Source organism: Sus scrofa, chromosome 2 (genome assembly GCF_000003025.6).
Source record: "Sus scrofa isolate TJ Tabasco breed Duroc chromosome 2, Sscrofa11.1, whole genome shotgun sequence".
Classification (NCBI taxonomy): domain Eukaryota; kingdom Metazoa; phylum Chordata; class Mammalia; order Artiodactyla; family Suidae; genus Sus; species Sus scrofa.
The window spans coordinates 139,140,984-139,165,318 of record NC_010444.4 but is presented as its reverse complement, the minus strand read 5'-3'; the positions used below and the strand labels follow the sequence as shown (position 1 = coordinate 139,165,318).

The 24,335-nt window shown below is 46.9% G+C and overlaps 1 protein-coding gene across 2 annotated transcripts in view; it reads left to right on the top strand.

The window, feature by feature from the left end:
• SPOCK1 (SPARC/osteonectin, cwcv and kazal like domains proteoglycan 1) overlaps positions 1-24,335 on the top strand; it is a 505,425-nt gene that overhangs the window by 358,283 nt on the left and 122,807 nt on the right. For both annotated transcript variants that reach the window (XM_003354287.4, XM_005661679.2), the window contains one exon: positions 9,406-9,532. In XM_003354287.4, coding sequence (XP_003354335.2) covers positions 9,406-9,532 — 127 coding nt within the window. The remainder of the gene's footprint in view (positions 1-9,405; positions 9,533-24,335) is intronic.

Here is a 24,335-nt window from a genome sequence, read left to right as displayed (position 1 = left end):
CCTTTTAGGAAGAAATGGATTTTTGTAACAGGGCACCATGACCCATTATCCTAAGGGAATAAAGAAAGCTCAACTGTTCACTTGCATTCCCCTAATAGCTGCTGTTACAGCACTGGCTTGACACTTTTCATTAACAAAGCAGAATTTTAGTTGGGGCCTGTTAGTGTGTGTGTGTGTGTGTGTGTGTGTGTGTGTGTGTGTATGTTTGTGAATGAGAGAGCGAGCGAGCACAGTCACGCATGCAAAATGGTTTTGCATGCAAGCCCTAGAGGCCAAGCTCTTCATCCATTTGAAATCTGAATGAAATCCCACCGTTTCTGCCTCCCTGAGCCCTTTGGAGCCACTGGCCATGCCCTTTCGTTTCCTTAATGGAAGGTGACAGCAGGCACAGAGTCTCTGACCACTTAGTGGAATTTACATAATCACATCAGCCTGCTAATCTTCATGATCTGGTTGGGAAACACGGAGGGCATGTGAGTTTAGTGGAGAAGTAGGTTTGCCCGGGATCCCTGGACGTATCTATCTGGTTTTAAACATAAGGAAACTTGATTCAAGTAATGTCTAGACATGTGAGGAACACTGGCAATCTGGTTTGTCATCTCCCAAGTCCTTTTCCTTCTTGTCTCGTAACCATTGACCTCACAGAGTGCCTCTGACGCTCTTAAGTGTAGAAAGGCATGAGAGTGGGGATGAGGTGTCAAGAAATTAACAGCAAACTTCTTGCCACAAAAAAACTTTCCTGGATAGGTTAGCAGTCTCAGAGACTCTTTACTGTCTCCAGATGTAAGAATAAAAATAGTTAAAGTAGCACCTACCCTGAATAAACGCAGCCACTCAATTAAATACCATTATGCTTCCTAATAGTTGTTCCAAGCAACAGTTTATAAGGAGAATATTTAATACAGAGCTAGCATTATCTCTGAATTCTTTGCCCGATTTCTGACGCTTAGGAGGTATGTAATAAATGTTGATTGAAAAAGTAGAGTGTCTCCAGGATCCTAACCAGTTTTAGAGCAGTGCTACCTTCGGTTTTGATAGCTTTGCTTCAACAGGCCCTTGAAATGTAGCAACATGGAAACTTAGTTCAGAGAGGCCTGACCTCTTGGTCTTTCTTGAAACCTTTAAGGACACATCAGGGGGCTTTATCAGTTCACACTCTCTTTTTTTCTGGCCTTCTTCCTGCTCCTGGGGGCGTTTTCTTTTGTTTCAACCACCTGAGCTTTTTCAAACACTCCTGGAGAAATGGTGGGTTGGCAGACAGGGGTAGGCTTGGCAGCGAGTATTTCTTTACAAATTCTGAAAATGCATTCCTGTTTTAGGTTTTGAACAGATTCAGCCAGCAAGACATGGTTGTAAGAGAGTCAAATAATAGGCGTATATGGTCATAAAATGGAAGTTCCCTGTCTCACACTCTCAGTTCTGCCTCGCTGAGGGTGTGCTCCCTGTGGCGACTGGTCTCGTAATCATTTTCAGCTCTCTTACAAAGGCATGTACAGTGTTTTTGAAAACTCTCCTCTGCCTATTAAATCTTGTCGTCTTTGAAGATTAGAGGCTTCCCCAGCCCCCTCGGCCATTTCACAGCACAGGTGGAAGGTAGGTCTTGGAGGCTCACAATGAAATGAATCTCAGTCCACAAGGTGACAGTCAGGTACATCCAGAGAGATGGTCCTGCTTTGGGCATGGCGTAGCTACCCGGCACGTATGTTTTGGGTGGCCCTGATCCTCCTCTAAAAACCTTATAAATACGCCCTTTTCCTCTGGATTTGCCGGTGTTTTGGAAGCTGGTTTGGTGGTGGTTTGGATGCAGGCCTGGGAACTGAGGGCTCTGTGCTAATTCTTGGGCATGCTTGTCTCTTCTGGTGCATTTAAGCCCTGCCCTGGGACATGTCAAAACCCTCAGCATCCTTACCTGGGCCAAGCCAGGTGGAGTGGAGCCACACAAGGGCGCTGGCTTTCCAGGTAGTGACATGCCAGCTGGAATCAGTGGCTCAGTAGATGCCCAGCCTAATGACTGGAGCCCACCTTGCGAGTCTGGGCCCTTCTCACCCCCGAGGTCTGCTTTGCTCATGAAATCTTCCTGACTCGTCCCCAGCCCATCTTCCCATGTTCCACCATAACTTTTCTCCTTCTTGGAGCTGTTGGGTGGCCTTAATGTGACAGTTTATGTAAAAGGCTAAAAGCAATGCCTGGAACATTGTGAGAGCTCAGAGCACAGTACTTCTTGTCGGTGGTAGTAATAGCAGTAGTATCAGCAGAATCGTTAAGTCCTCAATAAATGCTTAGCCGCCATTATCATTATTACACATGTGCCCTTTTAAATTGTAAGCTTCTGTAAACAGCAGGTGTTTCTCCCGTGTGAGTGCCCAGTAGTGCTTAGGACCCTGCAAGGTGCACCCTAGTTTCTCCATGGAGACTGGGTGACTCCCTGCAGTTCTCTAGTAGACATCAGTTTATTCGGAAACTTGGACTCCCTTTGGACAGGCTCCTGTGCCTGGAACCTTCTTCACTGGGAAAACAAAGGAGGCACCTGAGCCCACGGATCCCAGAATGGAGACGCACTCATGTGGAGCCCGTCTCTCTCACCAGAGCAGCTTTTGTGAATGACACAGGTCATTAGAATAATGACTCGAAGAACCCCAACAATGGAGGAATCACAGCGTCATTTTACATGACGGATCGTTTCAGCGGTTAACGTGGTTTTCCTATCAATCAATAACCATAATTTTGTCTCTGGCTCAAAATAGCCTGCCTTGTCCCCTATCTTGCTTCTTTGTTTCAGAAGCAATTAGTTCTGATTTTGCAAACAAATTCGGTTTTGCTGTTCAAGGGGCAGTTTGATATTAACGTGAAAGTAGAATGCAGTCATGTCGGCTGCCAGCACACAAACCCTGATTCCTGGAAAGGGGTGGTTCCTGAGTGGGTTGTCCATGCCTCTGAGCTGACAGGTCAGCCTTAGAGATTTGTCTGGAGAAGAAAGACAAGACAGAGAAGAAGGTCCTAGGACTGGGACTGGGGCTGGTAAGGTAAGTCTGGTTTTAGCTTCTACACAGTGGGGTATTACCAGCATCTACCGCCAGGGGGCGTCATTGTGGATGAGGAATCCACAAGCTGTGTTCAGGGCCTTTAGACTGGCATGGAGGTATCACATAAAACCACTGCAGTGCTGCAGCTGCTGTTTGTGATCTGGAATTGCTTTCCTCTTTCACCAGCTGTTCATATACGGGGTAAAACAGTTCTATCTAAAGGTATGCAAACATCTTAGAATGTACAGTGTATGGAATAAAATAAAGGGCCTTCTTCAAAAACTAGAGAAAAACTGAACAGTTCTGTATACATTCTTTGCAGTCCCCACCCCTTCTGCGTCGTTCAGATATTTTTGATACACATCATTGAATTGCAGCCTGTTGGGCTGATACCAGGAAGCTTATACCTATGTATAGACTTATTGCTGAAAAAATTATTCTAGAAGTCTTTGTTCTGACACTGCGTGCACTTTTTTTTTTTTTCTTGTGGGCCTTGATTATGGCCCTCCACCCCTCAATCAAGTGAAATACTGGATCCCAACTCATGTCATCAAAGACTCCCTCACTGTCGGCTGGGGAAGTGGCAGGATTTGGGACTTGCCTTGATGGCTGAGGGGCAGGGGCCAGTGGAAAATTAGAGCAGGAAAGGCTGAGGTGTGGATGTTTCCAGGAACTACGCTAGGAAAGGGCAGCCATGACCTGGTCTTTGTGGCAGGTACCTGATGTCATCTTAAAAAGGGTGTGTTTGCCATCCACTCTGCTGCCAATGGTTAGTTGCGCTTATAAATACAATGAATATTAATAAATGTATCTTATAGAAATCCTCAGAGTGCTGTTCCCAAAAGTTTTAGAACAGTAAGTCTTTCAATTGAGCCTATCACCATGTGCAGTGCTGTTCACCTGCTGGAAGACTCAGATGTTGTGTTATTTGCACACTGCCCAGCAATGCTTGCTGATGGTTCCTGGTATCTGAACTTGTACTTTAAGCTACATTTCTTTATAAATACTACTAATCTTAATAATTCTTATTTGTTTAAGAAATCCACAAAGTCAACACAGAAAAACAATAGGAGTTCTCGAGAGTTCTGGAGAATTCTGACTTCATTCCCGAATTTGAATGTTATCATCTGCTGGGAATTTGGAACCTGTGCCTCAGAGGTCCTCCCCACCCCGCCGCCTTGGAAGCCACCTCACTTGGAGAGGAGATGCCCCCAGAGGCACAGGAGAGTCTCCCTTCTCTGTTGTCTTTATAAATTCTTGCTAATATTTTTTTTGGTCTGAATTAGGATTTCTTAGTCTCTTGCATTTTTGCTGCTTAAACAACATGCTATTTTTGTCTTCTAGTTAATGCTAGTAATTTCCAGAAAAAAAGGAAAAGGTTCTAAAGGCCCAGATTAATAAATACACTTATTTCACTGAACGCATCCATGCGTCAAGGGTCGACCATGTTTCTAAACACCAGGAGCACAAAAATGATGAAGATCCAGTCAGTACCCTTGAAAGGTACACAGGACATTGAGAAAGACAGACACAAAATGAACTGCTTTGTGCTGTGGTGACTATCACAGTTGGGTGTGAACAAGGTGTAATGCTGGAAAATACTGTCATGGTTAATGGGGTAGGGCTCCCGGGGGGAAGGGGAACTTCATGGAAGGCAGTTGATTTGAAGCTTGGACAAGAGGCAGACGTGTGTTCTGTTGGTAGAAAGCATTTACCAAGTCCCATAGGCTTGAGTTTGCACGGCAGGTGTGAGGTGCTGGCCTGGGATAGAACCATTAAGACTGTGTGATATGGAGAGGGGATGAGGGCAGGGAAGGGAGGTGTCCAACATGGGCCCCAAGGCTTTTAGCTTGGTGTACCCCATGTCCTACCTGAATCACTTGGTGGCATCTTAACATTTGGTCCAGTGGAACAAACATGGTTGCTTGGAGACTAACCAGGGGGCATGACCAGAGGTGATCCCGTGACCATAATGGGCTGGGTGTGCAGCCTACCTGCCTGCGGAAGGGCCCCAGGGGACTGCTTGGGGGAGGGGATTTTTGAGCTGGGCCTTAGAGAAAGCCTCATGAGGCAGAGAGGAGTAGGGGGTGGAGGGGGGAAATGTGAGTGGGAATAAAGGTGTTTCAGATCTGGGAAAAACCCACATGATCACACAGAGGCACACAACCCCTTCATGGGCTCGCGGAGGTAGCAGAGGGTGGCTGGAGCAAAAATATTTGGTGTTGACGGTCAGTGTGTGTGTGTGTGTGTGTGCATGCATGGGTATGTGCAAGGGGTATTTATATGCATGCATGTGTGTGCATGCATGCATGGGTGTGTGCATGGGGTGTTTATATGCATGCATAGGTGTGCGCATGTGTGTGTATGCATGTGTGGTATATATGTACTTGCATAGGCATATGTGTGCATGGGTTTGTGTGGGGTGGGGAGGTTGGAGAGGGGAGCAGACAGACATTGCCGGGTGGAGGTAGGCTTAGTCAGTTTAACAGCAAAACTAGGAGTTGAGACGATGGCCTGGGAGGTGGGGAGAAGATGGAGGTTTTAAGCATGGGAGTCACACCACCAGATTTGTACTGAAGAATCGTCATCTTGCTTCAAAAACATACATGCTGGGAATTTTGGTATATAAACAAAAAAAGATGGAGAACTGAGCAAAAGAGAGTAGGCGGAGCTGGTGATCTGCTGATTGCCCGCCTCCTTCCCATCTCGGGGGTTGGGATTTTCTGTGAGGCGGGTAGGAGGTGTGGCTGCCCCCAGCACCAGCCAGGCTGGGGTAGAGGGAGGGCTCTGTGACCAAAAGAAAGGCTGGCAGGACCTGCCTCCCAGACTAAATTGCTTGTGTCGCCCCAGTTGATGAATGTCTGTGACACTGGGAATAGCGTTCCCATCAAGACACCTTCATCGGATTTCACTCTTCATTGACTCAAGAAGTGAAATATCTTAGAGTCAGAAAGCTCAGTCCCTTGCCTCCACTGGGTTGCTGATTTTTTACGGTTTGCACTGAATTGTGGGGATTGAAATGCACACACAGTAACCGGGGAACGTATGCTTCCTGGGGCTCCCATCCTCTTGTACATGACTTTGCATAATTTGTCCTCTGAGGGGAGACTACAGGTGTGGATGTCATCTCCACTAGGGTCCTAGGAACACCTGGGTTTGCCTGAGTTTAACAGCTAATGCCTGTCTCGTTAGAACTGGGGAAATTCAGAATGGCTTGGCCTTTATACCTCTGGTCCCCAAGGGCATCCGGGAGAGGTCACACGTGGTCCCTCCTGGGCAGAATCCATGACTACTGGGCATTGGGCAGGTGTAGAGTCAGGGACAGAAAGTCTGGGGGGGTGGTATTTCTAAAACTGAGCCCTGATAGTGAAAATTGAGACGCCGGTGTAGAGGATGTGCAGACAGTCCCAGAGCAGTGCAGTCATTTCCAGGATTGCTCCGATCTAACAAGTACAGATGAGATAACGTTGCCATATTTCTTTGTGACGCTGGGCACTCAACTTCCCCTATGTGTCTCTAGTTCCTCGTCTATAAAATAAAGTTCTTCAACTAGATTCCTCTTAAGGTATTTTCTGGCTCTGATAGTCTGTGATTTTGTGATTCATGGCTGCATAGCTGCTGTGGTGGCCAGCACAGGGATCCACCCACTCACCCAGAAAGGATAAGCTGAGCATCTGTGATGCACCAGACCCACTGGAAGCATTGGCCAGCCTCACCTCTTGTGCCTCCCCTTCATGCACTTGATTGAATGGTGCAGTTCAGGTCCAGAGACAGGGTTGACCTGTCCTTAACTGGGGATTAATGGGCAGTTCCATCGTTTCCTCAAAGCCGATGCCTCGGTGTTCACATCTCCCTCATCTGCCTCTGGCTCAGCTGCTTTGGGCTGCCTTCCTCCGGGGCATCCTTGGTCTCGGCTATGGCTGCACCAGCAGAGCCGCCCGCTGTTTAGACTTTATGGCCCCTTTCTGGGAACGCAGAATAAAAATTGCTTCAGCTGTGGGCATGCATACTGGGGACTGACCCAAGAGAGGGGCTGCCAGACGCCGGAACCGCTGCCTGTATTTGCTGATTCATTATTGGTGTCAGGCCATCTGCTGTGTGAATGATGATAAATGCAGGGTGTTCTTCTGAAGGAATCATGTACTCTAAGATGAACCCTGTGCCAACAGCCTGTTTGTCCGCTGCGTGGAGTCCCCTCCCTACCATTCAGAACAAACCTTGAAAGAATTGATGTGTTTGATTAAGGCTTACAGGAGACCTCAGGTCCATGAGATATTCTAGATGGAGAGGCAGGGACAAGGTGAGTAGCTGCGGGGTCAGAGAGAGGAGCCCCAGGCACCAATGTGGAGGTGCCGCAGACGCTGTGCGGGCTGGTGACCTAGGTAGGACAGGAGTGGGTTGAAGGACAGAGGGTCATCCCTGGACACTCAGCCACTGTGTGGATGTCCCCACGGGCCTAGCCCCCAGCCGTCCTCATCACTTTGGCCAAGACTCTTCCCCAGCTTGGCTTTAGTTGCCCTCCCTCCCTAGTAAAATGAGTCACCTGGACCAGGTGAGCCCAGAGTGCCCTCCAAGGACTCCCCTTCCCGCCTCACTGGTCAGACAGGCTCAGCCCTTCCACTCGTCCAGCCTGGGGTCCCCCATGGTTCCAGGTATTGTCCTGGGTACCTGGTTGTCCTCCTGGTGTCAGCATCAAAGGTAGCTCCCCAAGCATACCTTACTCTTACTGGCTCCTGCAAATTGCTGAGGCAGTTTTGAGGTAGGATAAGAACCAGGTTGGCAGAGTGCCTGCTGTGGTGCAGTGGGATCAGTGGCATCCCTGCAGCTCCAGGACGCAGGTGTGATCCCCGGCCCAGTGCAGTGGGTTAAAGGATTTGGTGTTGCAGCAGCTGTAGGGTAGTTGCACCTGCAGCTTGTATCTGATCCCTGGACCAGGAATTCCATGTGCTGCGGGACAGCTCAAAAAGGAAGGGAAAAAAAAAAAGAAACAAATTGAGGGGTGCTGTTCTTTGCTGAGTTTCTTTCATTTGGAAGAGGGCGGCTTATGTCAGATGCCAACCCCGAATTCCCAAGGAGCTGGAGATCGATTCCACACCTGGCAGAAAACATTGCCTCCTTGTGGCCCGTGAGTTCTGGGGAGTTCAGTGCCCTTTCAAACCTAGGGAATTAGAGTTCGGCCACATTTGGATGGCAGCAGGGGATTTCATCCCCTGTACCCCCATCTGTTGGGGGAAAAAGGAATGGTAACAGCACCTACCATTTTCATCACATCCCATTTTCCAGGCGTTATATTGTCATTTACATACATCCCCTCCTGTTATTCCTTGGACCATCCACAAGAAGGAGATTCTACCTCCCTCCCAGCCCGTTTTACAGGTAAAGAAACTTGAGGCTTAGAGGTGAAATATCCTGCTGAGATCACCTCGTAGGTGGCAGAGCTGAGGTTTGAACTTGGGTTTTCTGCCTCCAGAGGCTGAATGTTAAGGACTGCACGGGACTGCCAGAGCCAAGCACTTCAAGGGCGTAATACTCGCCTGATGGGCAGGCCATTCCCACTCACTTGTCCCCCACCCAAGAGGTGCCCCAGAGCCGTGAGAGTCACTCCCGCTCCCAGTGGTTTGCTGCTTCCGCAGCGTCAACAAAGAAAGGGCGGCAGCCACTGCAGGCCTTTATTTCGCTGGTTTATGACATGGGGCCGGGGTTCCTTCTGTGGACCTAAACCATCCTAATAGCACCATTTGTCATTATGACAAAGGTTAGGATGGAGGAAACTGGAACTGGAATGGAGGAGTAGAATTCTGATGATTTTAGCAGTGGAAAGTGACATCACCTCCAAGCTGTTATCAAATGGCAAATTGAAAACTGGACTGAAATTGCTTTAAAACCTATCCAGAGATGGTTTTCCACAACTGTGATAAAGTCATTTGGTTGTGTTTGGAGATGCGTTTCTATCTAACCTGCTCCCAGAATTGCCTGGAAGCCCTCCCCCCCTCTCGGAGGCTGCCCATCAACCCCAGAGGGGGAGCCTCAGGCTCTGTGGTGCTCTCTGGGGGGCCAGGAGACTGGGGGAGTTACCCTCACATTGTCTTTCTAATGTCTTGTGAATGTCTTTGTATGTCAGTGAATAATGAATAATGTTTTATGACATTTTTAACCTGCATCTGGTGGTTTGAACCTAGGCTTTTGGAACAGAGTCTCCCGCCTGTCCTTGAGTTGCAGCAGATGGGGGTGGGGGGCAGACCAGGGGACCTCAGGTGCACCTGACTGTCTAGTCTGACCAGCCCTCATTTATTGGCCTTTATCAAGGTGACCTGGAGGAAAGACCCACGGGAATCCAGGAATCGGAGCTTCCGTTACCTTATGCCTCTCTTTTCATCCTCAGGCAAAAGAAGGGGAACGTGGCCCACAAACACTGGGTTGGACCTTCGAATTTGGTCAAGTGCAAGCCCTGTCCCGCGATACAGTCCGCCATGGTCTGCGGCTCTGATGGCCACACCTATACATCCAAGGTCAGTCTTCTTTGTTGTCTCTTTTGTCATCAGAAATTACTCTGTGTCTGCTTGTTCTGACAAGGCTCTCTGGGCCCAAATGGGGGCCTGTGAATCTCCGTGGCCTCTGGGCCCTGCCCTTGAGAAGCTACCACATGAATAGATTCTTTGGCCAAAGAGATAAGATGAAAATGTCACCTCCTATGTAACTAGAATGGCCAAGGGCTAAGGGGAAGGGTGATACAGAGAGTGGGTGTGAGCCTGAAGTGAATCTAGGCAAGCTTCCTGGAGGAGGTGAGGTAGCAAGCTGCTCCAAAGGTGTCATTCAGTTCAGCTGATAGAGAGCAAAGATGTGGGGGGGCTCGGGATGCCTGCCTTAGGGCCAGCCTGGTGAATGATGTCAGCAGCACTGACTGTGGATCTTGAATGCATCCAGCACAACTCCAGGCCCCCAGGCCTAGAGGGCCTGCTGATCCTTTGTCTGGGTTCTCTGAGGATGTCAGCGCTTATAGTCTAATGATGGTGGTGTTGGGGGGGGGGGGATGTGTTGTTACCATGGTGACAGGTCATTTTAACAAACCAAATGGTTTCAGTTTCGTAGGAAAGTGGATTAGGGTTAAGGGAGCCTGTTTATTCCTAGTGGAGCCATCATCTGGAGCATTTCATCTGGACTCTAATAAAAGGAATTACAGGCAGGGAGGCAGCATCATCAGGGGGGAGGAGGGGGTGATCATTTGTTCTTGGCGCTCCCAGCGGGCTCCTTGGGCTCAGGGTGTCCGTTTGTGTTTGGGGTTGGGGACATTTCACTGGGATGATGAATGGAAGAAAAAGAAACCAAAGAATTGACAAGGGTTTGCTTATTTGTTCTCTTATTTAACAAACGTCAATCAGCGGCCCCTTAGGCATGAAGAGTTGTGCCTGTGTGTCTCTGACTCTCCTGCGCCCTCTCCCAGAGCTGCACTGCCTTTATCTCTGCTTGTTTTCTGTATAAGGTGCATTTGCAGGATGAGGTCTGGGGCTGATGAGAGGTGCAGCCGGTGACTCCCTGGTCACTTGTGGCCTCAGTACCTTTGGGCTTAGGCCTTTACATGGATCCTGCCTCTGTCCCTCCCCCACGGCACACATGGCTGACAGCTTCTGTTCCCTGGGATCCCTCCCCATTCTGACCTTTGCCCCCAGGACATTGCACAGGCCTGGGGGACCCCTCCCTGCCTGCTCTCCTCAGAGGCTTATTCGGGTATTGCAAGGCTGTGCCAGGCCTTCCTACTGATTCTGTGTTGTAAGTCCCATATTTTTATTCACTGAAAGTCCATGTTTATCCTCTCTGGCCTTTCACATTTTTCTAACCAGAAGGAATATCCGTAACAAAACAGAAAGCCAGAAGGGATGGCTAGCTTGTTCCCAGACCCATGGAATCTGCTTTATGATCTCAGTGTCATAATCACTGCTCGATGGCGCCTTTGTTCTTTCAACAGGGGTTCCCAAAGCCCTCCTCATGCATCAGGCTCTGGGCTGAGTGCTGGGGAATCTCACAATATAGTAGGATAAAAAGGTGGCGCTTCTTCATAGTCAGGGTTGGTCATCCTTACCTCCCCAGCTTCAGACCTGCCCTGTGACGTGTAGCTTCTCTGCCCAGGGTCACAGCCAGTACATCTGGCTCAGTAGCCCAGCCCAGCTTGGCTGAGTGCGCCCACCTTTCCCCTCCCCTGCTCTCCTGACCCCGATGGAACCGCAGTTTGGGGTCCTTTTTGGCCGCTTGCCACTGACACCCCAAGGACATCAGGAATCACGCATTTATAGTGACACTGATGAATCATTTCTGTCCCCCACCCCTGGAAGGCAGATCAGGGCATCACTGTCTTCTCCCTAAAGCCCAGCTTCTAGGTGTGTGAAGACTCTCCTGGAGATTCTGCTAAAATGCAGATTCTGCTAGAGCAGGTCTGATGCGGGGTCTGAGATTCTGCATTTCTAACACGTTCCCAGGTTTTGTCCACGCTGCTGGTCCACGGACCATATACTTGGAATAGTGAGGACTGGTCTTTACAGGCACCTCCTGATAGGTATCTTTACCTCCAGTCCACCCTTCCTGGCCCCCCGGATCCATTTCCACATGACAGGAGAGGTCGGGATAGTTCTGTAATAAGTCTGTGTGTCTCCCCCACTTACAGTGCACGGATAACTGCCCTTTTGTGGCTGCAGCTAAGCTCAGCCCCTTCATGGCCACCAGCATAGCCCTCCAGCATCTGTCTCTATTTTGTCACCCGCTGGGGACAGAGCCTTCATTTGTTTGTCCAGCAACCATCTCTCAGACACTTGCCATTGCCGCAGGCACTGAGCCAAGCGTGGAGGGGCAGGGGCCACCCAGAGCGACACTGTTTTTGCTCACTCAGAGGTTACACTCTGGTAGGAGAGACAGAAATAACTGACGAGGAGTTCCCTTCATGGCTCAGTGGTTAAGGAACCCGACTAGGATCCACGAGGATCGCTCAGTGGGTTAAAGATCTGGTGTTGCCGTGAGTTGGGGGCATAGGTTGCAGACATGGCTCGGATCCTGCATTGCTGTGGCTGCGGTGTAGGCTGGCAGCTGCAGCTCCAATTCAACCCCCAGCCTGGGAACTTCCATATGCCACAGGCATGGCCCACAAAAGCAAGAAAAGAAAAGAAAAGAAAAATAACCGAAGAAATGAACACGTAACTTCCTATTTTGGAAGTGGCTGCGAAGGAAACACATGTGAGGCTGAGAGAGCGGCTTGCTTTATAAGGGACGGTGAAAGAAGAAGAAACCTGTCTAAGGGGGTGCCTTTTAAACTGTGACTTTGGAGGGAGGGGTAGAATATTCTAGATAGAGAAAACAGCATGGGCCAGGGCTCTAAGGCTGGTTCTTCTTAGTCTGATGAACGAAGAGGATGCCCTGCTAGGGGCTCTGACAGTGAGAGGAGGGCACAGGAGGTGAGGGCAGGAGGGAGGAGGTGAGGGTTCAATAGGAGACATTCAGCTAAAGCCTAGAAGGTGTGCAGATGGTTGAGCATCGCCAGGCTTGTGGGGCACTTGAACTGTAAGTATCTTTTAGCCCACAAATGCCTTCGAGTTGTGTGATCCTAGAGGCAGGAACCGTGCTGTCTACCTTCTCCAGGCACTGGACACAGAATGGGTGCTCAGTAAAAGGGGCCCCCTATGATTCCAGCTGCCAAGCAAGGGCGAGACCCTTCTCTGTGCCACCTTTCCGGGCTTTGAGTGAATGGGTTGCAGAGAGCTTAGTGGTTGAGAGAAATAAGCCATCCCGCCCCTGGGCCAAGTTGCTTAGCTCATGAACCCCCAGCCCGAGGCCCCTGGCAGTGACTCCTTGCTGTGAAGAGCCAGTTTATGTTGCTCACTTCTTCCCTCCAGCTCTGGAGGGAACTGTCTGATCCTGGAGTCTGCCGTTGGCGAGGAGCCCTGAAATGTCAGTGAGTGATCAGGGCTGTTCGGGCAAGTGGCACATTGCACATCAAACTCCAACAGTAACCTGCCCGTGTGTTCACAGAGGGAGCTTAAAATGCCAGCTCCCCGTGACCCCTGGGCTGCAAGGAGCCGTCGTAACCTGTCAGACGCGCCTTGAAATGCTGTCAGCTGCTCGGGGAATGTCTCTGCAGATGTTTGCAGGTCAGGTCCCCCCTGCGGTTCGGGCAGGAAAGTTGGCTTTTTGTGTTAGAGCAAGTTGCCTGCTCTCAGGTTGCAATAACTAGCTTGTTTAAGAGGCAGGATCAGGATTCAGAAGACTCCTTTGCAGTGATGCTTCAAAAGCGGAATGACTTCCAGGTACAGAGCCCCAAAGCTGGCCCCAGGCCAGCCTGCTGTTGCTTTAGTGCCCTTGAGTTCCTGCATCTGCCTCAGTCCTGAGTTTCCCACACCAGCTCAGCTGTCTATTCTTGGAGCAAAAGAAGAACCCTAAAGCCTTCTTACGAGAAATTGAAGTATGCTTTTCCCCATCTTCCAGATGGGCTAGACTGAGGCCCAAAGCGTCAGGGCAGTGGTGGAGTTTGCCACTCACAGTCTCCTGCCTGGCTGCCTCTTGTCACCCACATTTAATGAAGTGGAACCAAAGGGGAGGGGCTGGGGGAGGGGCAGCAGTGCAGTGGAAAGTGGTGTGGGTGTTGGGTTTGGCATTAGTCTCTACGTTTCTATCTCACCTTTTAGAAAAGTGGCGTTCTCTTTTCTCGTAAGAAGCGAATCGGGAGACTCATGTGCAAGACTCTGAAGCCAAGGCCAGTTGTAAACGCCGATGGTGTTCAGTGAAGCTTCCTTCCGGCGGTTATTTCAGACTGACCGAGTTTCCTACTGGAGGGCTTTAGTTGTTGCCCCTAAATACATGGCCACTGGTTTACTGAGATTCTGGACCACATTTTTCTCTCCGAGACAAAGCTGTCCCAGCACCTCCGGTGGATGGGCAGTTAATAGAGTGAACGAGCTAACTCTTAGTGAACAAATGACTTCCCATCCCCTGGAGTTACAGCCTTTTTGGGGTCATTGGAGGTCAAGAAACAAAGGACAGGTGAGCCTGGAATGCTTGTATAACTGGAAGTGATTTGATGTCGTAAATCAACTTGACAAAAATTAGTTTCGGCGAAAATGTATTGCAGCCCAGTCTTGTCATCATCAAGGAAATTGGCAATAGATCCTCATCTTCCTCCAGGTGAAGCGTGGCCCTTGCACAGGCGGATGTGGAACTGGCAGGAGCGGGTGGGGGGAGCATGGTTATCAGCTCTGAGCCTGAAGCCCGAGGTTTGTCTTCTGGTTCCATCAAACTGGCTTGCTTTCTGCTTCTGGGCCCTGAGTGTTCAGAGGCTCCTAGACCCGGGTGGGGGCAGCCGGGGGCATACATTTAGGAGTCTTTGTCTGAAGCAGGGCTCTGGCCTGGCACCGGGGACACCCCTCCGAGCTCTGTGACTCCCTCAGGGTCAAAGATAAAATCCACAAGAACACAGAGTCTGAGATGGAGGGATGTAGGCTGCTACATGGCAATAAATGACTCTTTCTTCAGACTCTATAAAGCATCACCCACAAAAGAGAAGGAACAGAAAACCGCCTCTGGGATTAGACAAGTGGAGGCCAGCACTGCAGCTGGATGGAGAGTGTGGTGGACACCCAGCCCCTCAACCTGGCTTCTAGCCAGTGAGACTCTTTGTTTAACCAGCCCCGATGGCACATTCTCCTGGCTGGAAAAACTGAAGTAGTGTAGACATTAAGGAAGTGTTTAGTGAGTTCTTTCTTGCTCCATGTCACACATTGTGCGAAGTTCTGGGGATATGGCAAAAGGCAAAAGACAAAGAAAGCCCCAGCTTTCAGGGAACTCACAAGGAAGGTAGACAAATTAAAATGCAATCTTTTTTCATTAAAATAGATGTTCAGATAAGGGATCTTTGGGTTGCCATGAGGCACAGAACGGGGTCGCCTCTACCAGTTTGGAGGTAGGAGCGGGCTTCTTAAAGGAAGCCGTGGTTCAGTTGAGATCTTAAGGCTGGAAGGACTCTCCCAGAGTAAGAATGGGGGTGGACAGTATGGGCATCTCGCTCCTTCAGAGGGAAGGGAAGGGGGGCTGAAGCGATGAAAGAAAACGTGGCTCCATGAAGGAGCGGGTGACAGTGTCACTGCGGCCGGGGTGCATGTGGATTTGGGACAGGCGGTTATCAGAAATGAGACGAGGAAGGTATCAGGGGCCACTTTCCAAGGCCTTGAAGGGCAAATGAAAGGACTTGACCCTAAGAGCACTGGGGCTCTTACAAAGGGCTTGTATTTTTGCCTCAGCTTACACTGGCTGCAGGCTGGGAGTGGCGGGGGTAGGACTGGAGGCCAGGGTGACTGAGAGGAGGCAGCTGGCGGGAGCGAGGCCTGGATTTGCGCAGTGATTGCAGAGATGGATAGAAAACAGTGGGAAGAGGCGTTTGCAAAGTCCTAGCTGGCCTTGGTGATTGTTTCCGTTTCAAATACAGAAAGTCCTTTCGGCATGGAGCTCAGCAGAAGGACGTCTTTACCCTCTGGATCCCGATGGGACCTGCAGTGGCTCTTGGCAGCAGCTCTCTGGCCTCCGCCTAAACCAGAGGGACCTGAGGTCTGGGAGTGCCTTTCCTCTCTCTGCTGTTAGCCCTGTATCGAAAGAGGAAAGCCTCTGGGGTTCTGACTGCCAGCTTCTAATTTTGCCTTTGAGAAGGGGAGCATCCCCACTGCTCATCGAACCCAGCCAGCCTAGGCTTCCGGTGCGCAGTCTCAGCTTTTCTGCCTCCTGGAGGGGAGAGCTATGTGGGAAAACTGAGCAGATCTGGTGTGATGCTGGGGTTCTGAAAGCTCAGAAGGGTGCAGAATGGAGGTCCCACTGCTCAAGGTTCTGGCCCTGTGGGACCTCTTTTAATAGGATTTCCTTGACGTCTCTCCACCTGCACCCACCTGAGCAGAGGTCAGGGCTGGGACTGCACCTGTCCGGCCAGAAGTCACAGGTGCATGCATGGCCTGACCTCTGAGGGGAGGGCTCTAGGCGTGCAGCGAGACTCTGCTCTCTGCGTCAGCCTGGCCGTTGGGAATGAGAAAACCAGCAGGCAGACACCAGTCTGCTCTCACCCTCCCCCCAACAACGTTTACTTCCTTAACTGCTGTGAAACAATTAGCAAATGGCTCATTTCTGTCTAGATGCAGAAGAGAGATGCAGAGTTAAGACGCGCTGTGAGGAAGATGATTCTCTATTCTGAGTGTGCACACATGAGGGAGGGGGAGAGAGGGCTTGCCTTACAGGGCTGGCATTTCTTTCAACATATTGTTGCTGCAGATTATCTTATTTTCAGAGTCGTCTTAATAGTTTCCAGCAATTGCTACCATGTAAAGGTCATGTTTGAAGTTCTTGGCAAATGGAGTCTCTCTTGGCCGACATTTCCTACCAACAGGCTGTTTGGAGGGTTAGCGCCCATCCGGGGCATGGATTTGTTAAAACTTTTAAAGATAGCTTCCGAGTTCCCTGGAGGCCTAGCAGATAAGAATTTGGCATTGTCAGTGCTGTGGCTTCTGCATACCTCAGATGTGGCCTCCCCCACCACAAAAAAAAGGGGGGGAGTTTGCAGTGTGGCTGAGCAGGTTAAGAACCTGACTAGTATTGATGAGGATGTGGGTTGGATCCCTGGGCTCCCTCAGTGGGTTAAGGATCCAGTGTTGCCACAAGCTGCGGCGTAAGTCCTACGTTTCTATGGCTGTGGTGTAGGCTGGCAGCTGTAGCTCCAATTTGACCCCCAGTCTGGGAACTTCCATAAGCTGTAGGCACTGACCTCATAAAAAAGAAAGAAAGAAAAAAATCTAGTTTCAAGCTCTGCACGTCTTGTCGGTGTCTCCCAGACTTTCATGGCCCTGCATCTCCAATAGGCACAGGTAGTTTTTATGTGCGGCTCCTCATTTTTGCTTTTTGGCCAGGTTGAGGCTGTCAGGGGTGTTTGTAGATCGAGACCTCCCTGCCTCCGTAGAACCTGCTGGGTGAGAGTTGTCTTGACTTACAGATGTCTCAGTGGGGAGAGCCTCGCTTCTAAGCAGAAGCAAAGAGGACTGGACACTGAAGATGGAAGGCCTCTCTTTGCACATTTTATGCATCAGGAAATGGGCACAGTGGCCATGGTAATGGCACCAAGAACAAGAGGAGCAGCCATCTGGGCAGCCCTGTGGAGGGATGAGAAGCAGTAAATACCCCACATCCACCCCTGCGTGCGAAGAGGGTTGAGGTGTGTGTGTGTAGACCACACGGACACCGACAGTCTGAGGAGGGCGTCGGGTGAGAGATCGCACTATTTCGATTTTCTATTGCTTAGAAAAAGCTAACAGAGGAGGTGTTCTGACTTTGGAGACAGACTCAGTGGCATGTAACCAACTCTAAACAATTTTGTACATCAAAGAGTTTGAGGTGTGGGGACAAATGTCCCTTGGCAGCTGCCCTAACTTTGCCTTTCCCATCAGGCTGCATTCCGTTTCATCGTCTTTCTCCAGTCATCGGATAATGAGAAGCTAGTAGTCATAGTATGAAAAGCCCTAACAATCCGTTTAAAGAGAGTGCTCACCAGCCTTTGGTGAGCAACCCCTTTTTCTCTTTCATGGGGCTTTTGGAAGTAATAAGTATAAAGAATAATTAAAATATATTTATTGGGTATTCGTTAGGATATAAGTTCAGACTGCTATAGCAGAAATCCAAACAGAGCAGAGGCTTAAGCGGGATCAAGTTTCATTTCTCTCTCATGGAAATGTCCTGAAGATAAGCAGCCCCGGGGCCAACAGGCTACCTTCCAGACCGACAGCCACCAGCGATGTTTCCCTTGTTCTGTCATCCTCAGCAACCGGAATTGTTGACTTCTGTATCTGGGTCCCGTGGGGAGGCTCTACCGCAGCCAGTAGGAAGGAGGAAAGGGAGGAGACACACCCCGGAAGTCACTAGGGTCCCTTCTGCTCAGGGTCCTGCTAGCTGCAACTTAATCACAAGGCTACCCCATGCTGAAAGGGAGGCTGGGAAATAGGGGTTGTATTCTGGGCAGCTCTGTATCCAGCTGGAATTTGAGAGTTATGTTGCTAACTGGAAGGGCAGAGTGGATATTGGAGGACTCGAGCAGCCTCCACCATAGTAATATTTTAAATAATAGTGCCAATGACAATAACAACACACCAACAGTCCCTAATTGTTGATGTGTTAAATACGATGATGTTATGCTAAATGCCGTAGTATTATTTTATTTCCTCTGTTATTCCATCTAATCTTCACCGTAAGCCCAGAAGGTTGGGACTATTCGTAGTCTCAAAGGTGAGAAAACTGAAGCTGGAAAACTTTGTCCAGGGTCCACACAGCTCTTAGTAGCAGAGTAGATATTTGAACCCTGGGCTGTCTGATTCTCGAGTGACAAGTCTTCGCTTCTCCAAGTGAAATGCCATCTGAAAAGTAATATAAAATACCAGCTGTAGCCTCAGGATGCTTTTGATTTCAAGTGACAGAAACATAACTCAAACTTAGCTTCATCAAAAAAAATGAAGATTTCCTGGCACACGAGGCTAGACTGTATACTGGGGTAGGCAGACCTCAGAGAAAGCGGGGGACATTCAGTGTTGACAACGCTCTGCTTCCTTCTCTCTCATCTTTGTCGGTCTCTGCTTGGCGTCATTCTGCCAAGAGGCTTCCTCTCCTTGGCAGGAAGTATGGATGTTGACAGCCTTAGCTACATTTGCTTCTAGCCTAGAAACTGCAAAGAAATTCACCAATGTCTGTGTTTCAATCTCAGGGAAGGATTCCAACCAGCTGTTCTTGGATCAGGTGTCCATCCTTTAATCAACCACATGTGCCCCTCTTTACCCACCTGTTCCTATGATTAAGGGTAGTATTTTTTACCAGAAGAAGAGAGGGAAAAAAAAATTTATTAGACTGGATAAAAATTTTAAAGTAGTGGACTACATAATTACCTTCTAAAGCATCATTAAATGTTTGTGTCATTAAGGGCTTCAGTGGGAGTTCCCTGGCGACCTAGCAGTTGACTTGGTGTTGTCACTGCTGTGACGCAAGTTCAGTCCCTGGGCCTGGGAACTTCCGCATGCCTTGGGCGTGGCCAACCAAAAAAGCCTTAAGTTAAATGACACTCGCTTGAGCCTGTAAGGACATATGAAGACATAAATAAAGTATTCCTAGGAAGGATAGGCAAAAGGGGGAATATAAGACAGGCCTATACCCATCGTGTAACTTATCTAGTTAGAGAGAGAGTTCATCTGAAATAAAGTAGATTTAGCATCATTTTAATTCAGAAATCTTTTAAACCATTTGGCCTAATGTTGTAATACTTCCTTCTAATCATGAGGCACATCTGTCCTTGGTTCTATTAAACATTTATTTCTTTTTGGAGCGTGCCAAGCTAACACAGTCTCTTTGGCTCCCGAGGATAAACTTTTAGGCAAAATGGTTACTGTGACATTTTCAGAATAGCACAGATGTTCAAACACCGTCCATGGTGAAAATGCATCCACAGACTTTGCACGGTCTACTTTAACATGCAGATTAGTTACGAAGTTACAGCTGAAGGAAGCAATTCAACTAATTATTTTACCACTTATTTCTATGTTGTATATGCAAACATGTGTTTAACCAAGATTTGCCGAATAGGTTTTCATTTCTTCTCCTCAGATGCTCTGAGTAGAATGCCATGTAGTTAGAGTTTTTGTTAAAAAACACGTTAGGAAGAATAACCTTCTTGTTACTGGTTCTCTTGAATGCACAATTAAACCATTTGATAAAGCAATTAATTACCTGGACGCGGTTATGCTCACCCTCACCTCATCGGGAGATGAAATTAAGGATTAGGAAAAATTGCAAAGCACATGAGAGCTCTGCCAAGCAGTCCTTTAGGAGAGAGAAGGGTCCCTGGCCAGAATGAATATGCACAGTGCTATATACATCGAATTAAATCATTACCAACAACTTTAATTAAGTTCAGTTTCATGGTGTTTTTGTTTTTCTTTAAAAAATAAACAAACAAAATATTCCCTGTTGGCATACTACTCTAGTGAGTACTGTCAAAGACTTAATGATGTTTTTCAAAAGAACATTTCAGTACTAGATACGGGTAATGCTCATAGAAGCTGATTTCACTTTCAGCGCCTTGGGGGGACCTGTATGTTACGTCAGGCAATGAGGGACTCTTAGCCGGGTTAGAATTTAGCATGAATTGATGCCATATCTGCCTGTTGAGAGATATGACTTTAATGATGCTCTCCTTTTCAACCAAAGCAACTTATTGGCTTTTTGCTTTCTAAAAACAAATGAAACATTTTTTTTTATCTTTATACACTACCATGCATTATACAGAATTGCCTCATCTTTCAGCCGAGGTGGCCTTCCTGACATGCTGGGGTTCTGTTCAGTGAAATGCTCAGAACAGCAGACCCTCAGTGGCAGGGAAGCCCCTGTGTCCCCAAGAGCACTTTTTCCCAAGTTCTTTCCAAAGGCACTGAGGACTGCTTTGGAATGCCAACCTCCCAAAGGCAGGCTGTGCAGTAGTGGCCACACAAGAGACCAGGCGCTGTGGGAAGCCAGGGACCCTGACCAGAGATGGATCAAGATAGAGCTCCTTATGAGAGTTTGCTTCCTCCTCTCCTAGTAGAGAGACCCAAAGATGACATTGGTTATAAGTGGGGGGTGGGTCTCCCCACAGAGGGTCCTGAACAAGACCTGCTGCATCTCTCATGTCTTGCACTATTACCTGCTAGAAGCTCTCCAGATCAGCCACCTGGCCCATGGTCATAGCACACCACTGCACAACCCAGTGCACCCAACAAAGGAAGGTACAGATGGAGTAGAGAGGATGCATTGGTTTTTGTTTGTTTGTTTTTGCATTTTAGCACATGTAATGGGATAGAAATGACTGAGCCCACCATACCCTCATCCTCCTCTGGCAAAAATGAAGTACCCTTATACCTGGGATTTCAACTCTAATGCTCAGCCTAAGCACCATTTCCTCAGTGGAGCATCTTTGAGCCCTTTGTGCTAAGGTAGTCATGTCTTTCCTCTGAGCTATAATAGCACCGTGTATATAGCTCTGCTGGAACATGTGTTATACCCCACTGGAACTGCCTGCAGAATACTGTGTATATCCAGCCATATGATGGGCTAGAGATCCTCAAAACTCTGTGATGGAAAACTCCTGGATACAATAGTAGCCTTTTTAAATAGATGAGCTTGTAAGATGTAAGGGAAACCCCTGGTTAGGGGGTAAGGAGAGAGAAAATCAGAGTGGATATTGACCACTTCCCTAGGTGGAGTGGGAAAGTGAAGGGCAGCTGATCTAACCAAGAGGTTTTTGGGGGTAACAGCTGCATGTGGAATGGAGATAATGCCTTAAATTTTTATAAGTTGGGAAATTGAAGCTGAGACCATACACATAAATCCAAAACTTTTAGCATGTTCATCCTGAGTTAAAGAGTGGGTTTGATTGTTTTTAAAAAATTAAATATGCCCATTAATAAAGTGAGACAGTAATAGTTATTACCTCCAGCCTGGGTTCTGATTAGAAAGAGAAAAAAGATGACCTACAAGGCTTTTAAACGCAGAACCTGCATTTGTTCAAATAGGGCAAGGATGGTACACAGAACATTTGATGACTGATACATGACACAGACCTAAACTATCAGAACAGGCAGTTGCTATTAAGGTGCCTGGTGGTATACCATGTGAATGGCAGCCCAAGTATGTGGTTTCTATTGATCCTTTTTGTCAGGTATAGGAAACCCAAAGTTGGTAAATTGATGTAAAGCGGTCCTAGATATGGAATGCCCAAGAGCTCGTAGAAGAAGTATGTGCAAATCCTTTCTGGAGGGCAGAAACATAAACTTAGGATTCCCTCAAAACCCTACCAAACATCACTCATAATTTCTTAAAAAAATAGAAGGAAATAAGCCACCGTGAGCAATAGGCAGTACAGATAATAAGTAGCGCAATTAGACCTCCAAGAACTTTAGAGATGGATTTCTCAGGTACAGAATGTAAAATCAGTTCATGTGTTCAAAATGTTTAAAAGGTAATTAAAAATTTCAGTATTGGGGAAATTAAAAAAAAAAAAAAAAACTTTCAGCAACAAAGAGTTCCTCGGTGGTTTAAGGATCTGGCGTTGTCACTGCTGTGGCCCAGGTTGTTGCTATGGTGTAAGTTCAGTCTCTGGTCCCAGAACTCCTGTATGCAGTGGGTGTGGCCCCCTCAAAACTTCAGCAGTGGATGATATACTTTCAAAAAATACCTAATCAGTTTGACCCTTCTAGAAGTGAGAAATACCATCCTTAAAAGTATATTTTAATTCTTTAATCATTACTTATTTATTACAATTTTTCAAATATTTAGATTTTATTTCACAGTAAATATAAAGCAGTTAACCTTGTGTATTTAGTAGACTTTTTCCAGTGTAATTTAAAAACCTATCTGAAGTCACAAAAATTAATTTTCTCTTATTTTGACATGGTAATTAAATACTTACCTAGGTTATATACCATACAAAATTATTATAATATTGACTGAATACCCTGTGCTGTACATTGTATATCCCTATGACTTGTTAATTTTAACCCTGAGAATTTTACCTTTTAATCCCTCATCTGTTTCACTTATCTCCTTCTGACAACCCCCAGTTTGTTCTCTGTGTCTGTGAGTTTGTTTTTATTTCATTATATTGTTCAGTTGTTTTGTAGATTCCATATATAAGTGAAAACATAAAGGATTTGTCTTTCTCTGTCTGTCTTATTTCACAAAGCATAATATTCTCCAGGTTCATTCAAAATGTTGCAAATGACAATATTCATTCTTTTTCATGGCTGAGTAGTATTCCTGTGTGTGTCTGTATGTGTGTCACATCTTCTTTATCCCTTCATCTCTCAGTGGACACTTAGATTGATTCCATATCTTTGGATAAATACCCAGGAGTGGAATTGCTGGATTGCTGGCTTGTGTGGTAGTTCTATCTCTAATTTTTTGAGAAACCTCCATACTGTTTTCCATAATAGCTTCATCAGTTTACATTCCCACCAATACTGCATGATGGTTCACTTTTCTCTACATCCTCACCAACAATTGTTATTTGTTGTCTTTCTGATAGTAGCCATTCTGACAGGTGTGAAGTACAGTCTCATTGTGGTTTTGATACATTTCAGACATAACATTTGCAAATATCTTCTCTCATTTAGTAGGTTGTCTTTTGTTGATGGTTTCCTTTGCCATGCAAAAGCTTCCCCCCCCCCACAATGTGGTCCTATTTGTTTATTTTTGCCTTTATTCCATTTTTCCTGAGGAGACACATATTAAAAAAACACTGCTAAAACCAATGCTAAAGAATATACCACCTGTTTTCTTCTAAGAGTTTTATGGTTTTGGGTCTTAATCTATTTTGGGTTGATTTTTATATATGGTATGAGAAAATGGTCTGATTTCACTCTTTTACATGTAGCTGCCTACTTTTCTCAGCACTACTTATTGAAGTGACTGGTTTTTCCCCACTGTGTATTCTTGCCTCCTTTGTCACAGATTAATTGACCATAAGTGCATGAGTTTATTTCTGGGATCTCTATTCTGTGCCTTTGATCTATGTGTCTATTTTGTGCCAACACCATATTGCTTTTGATTACTACAGCTTTGTAATATAGTTTTCAACTGTAGAGTATGATACCACCAGCTTTGTTCTTCATTCTGAAGAAGAATATTTGGGGTCTTTTGTGGTTCTCTACAGATTTTAGGATTATTCTGTGAGAAATGCCATTGGTATTTAATAGAAATTGCTTTGGATAGTATGGACATTTTAACCTGATTAATTCTCCCATTCTATAAACATGGAATGTATTTCCTTTTACTTGTGTTGTCTTCAGTTTGTTTCATCAGCATCTTACAGTTTTCCAAGTATAGGTCTTTCACTCCTTGGTTAAATTTATTCCTAGGTTTTTTAAAAATTCTTTTTGATGCAATTGTAAATGGGATTGATTTCTTGATTTCTTGTTCTGATATTTCATTTTTAGTACATAGACATGCAACAGATTTCTGTATATTTACTGAATTCATTTATTCTAATAGTTTTTTAATGTAATCTTTGGGGATATATATGTATATGCTCAGACAACATGATATGTGTGTATACATATATATATGTATATATATGTGTGTGTATATATATATATGTATATATATATACATAATAGTGTCATCTCGTCTGCACAGAGTGACAGGTTTACATTTAACTTCCAATTTGGATACTTTTTACTTTTTTTTTCTTGCTGATTGCTGTGGCAAGGACTACTAAAACAATATTAAACATGAGTGGCA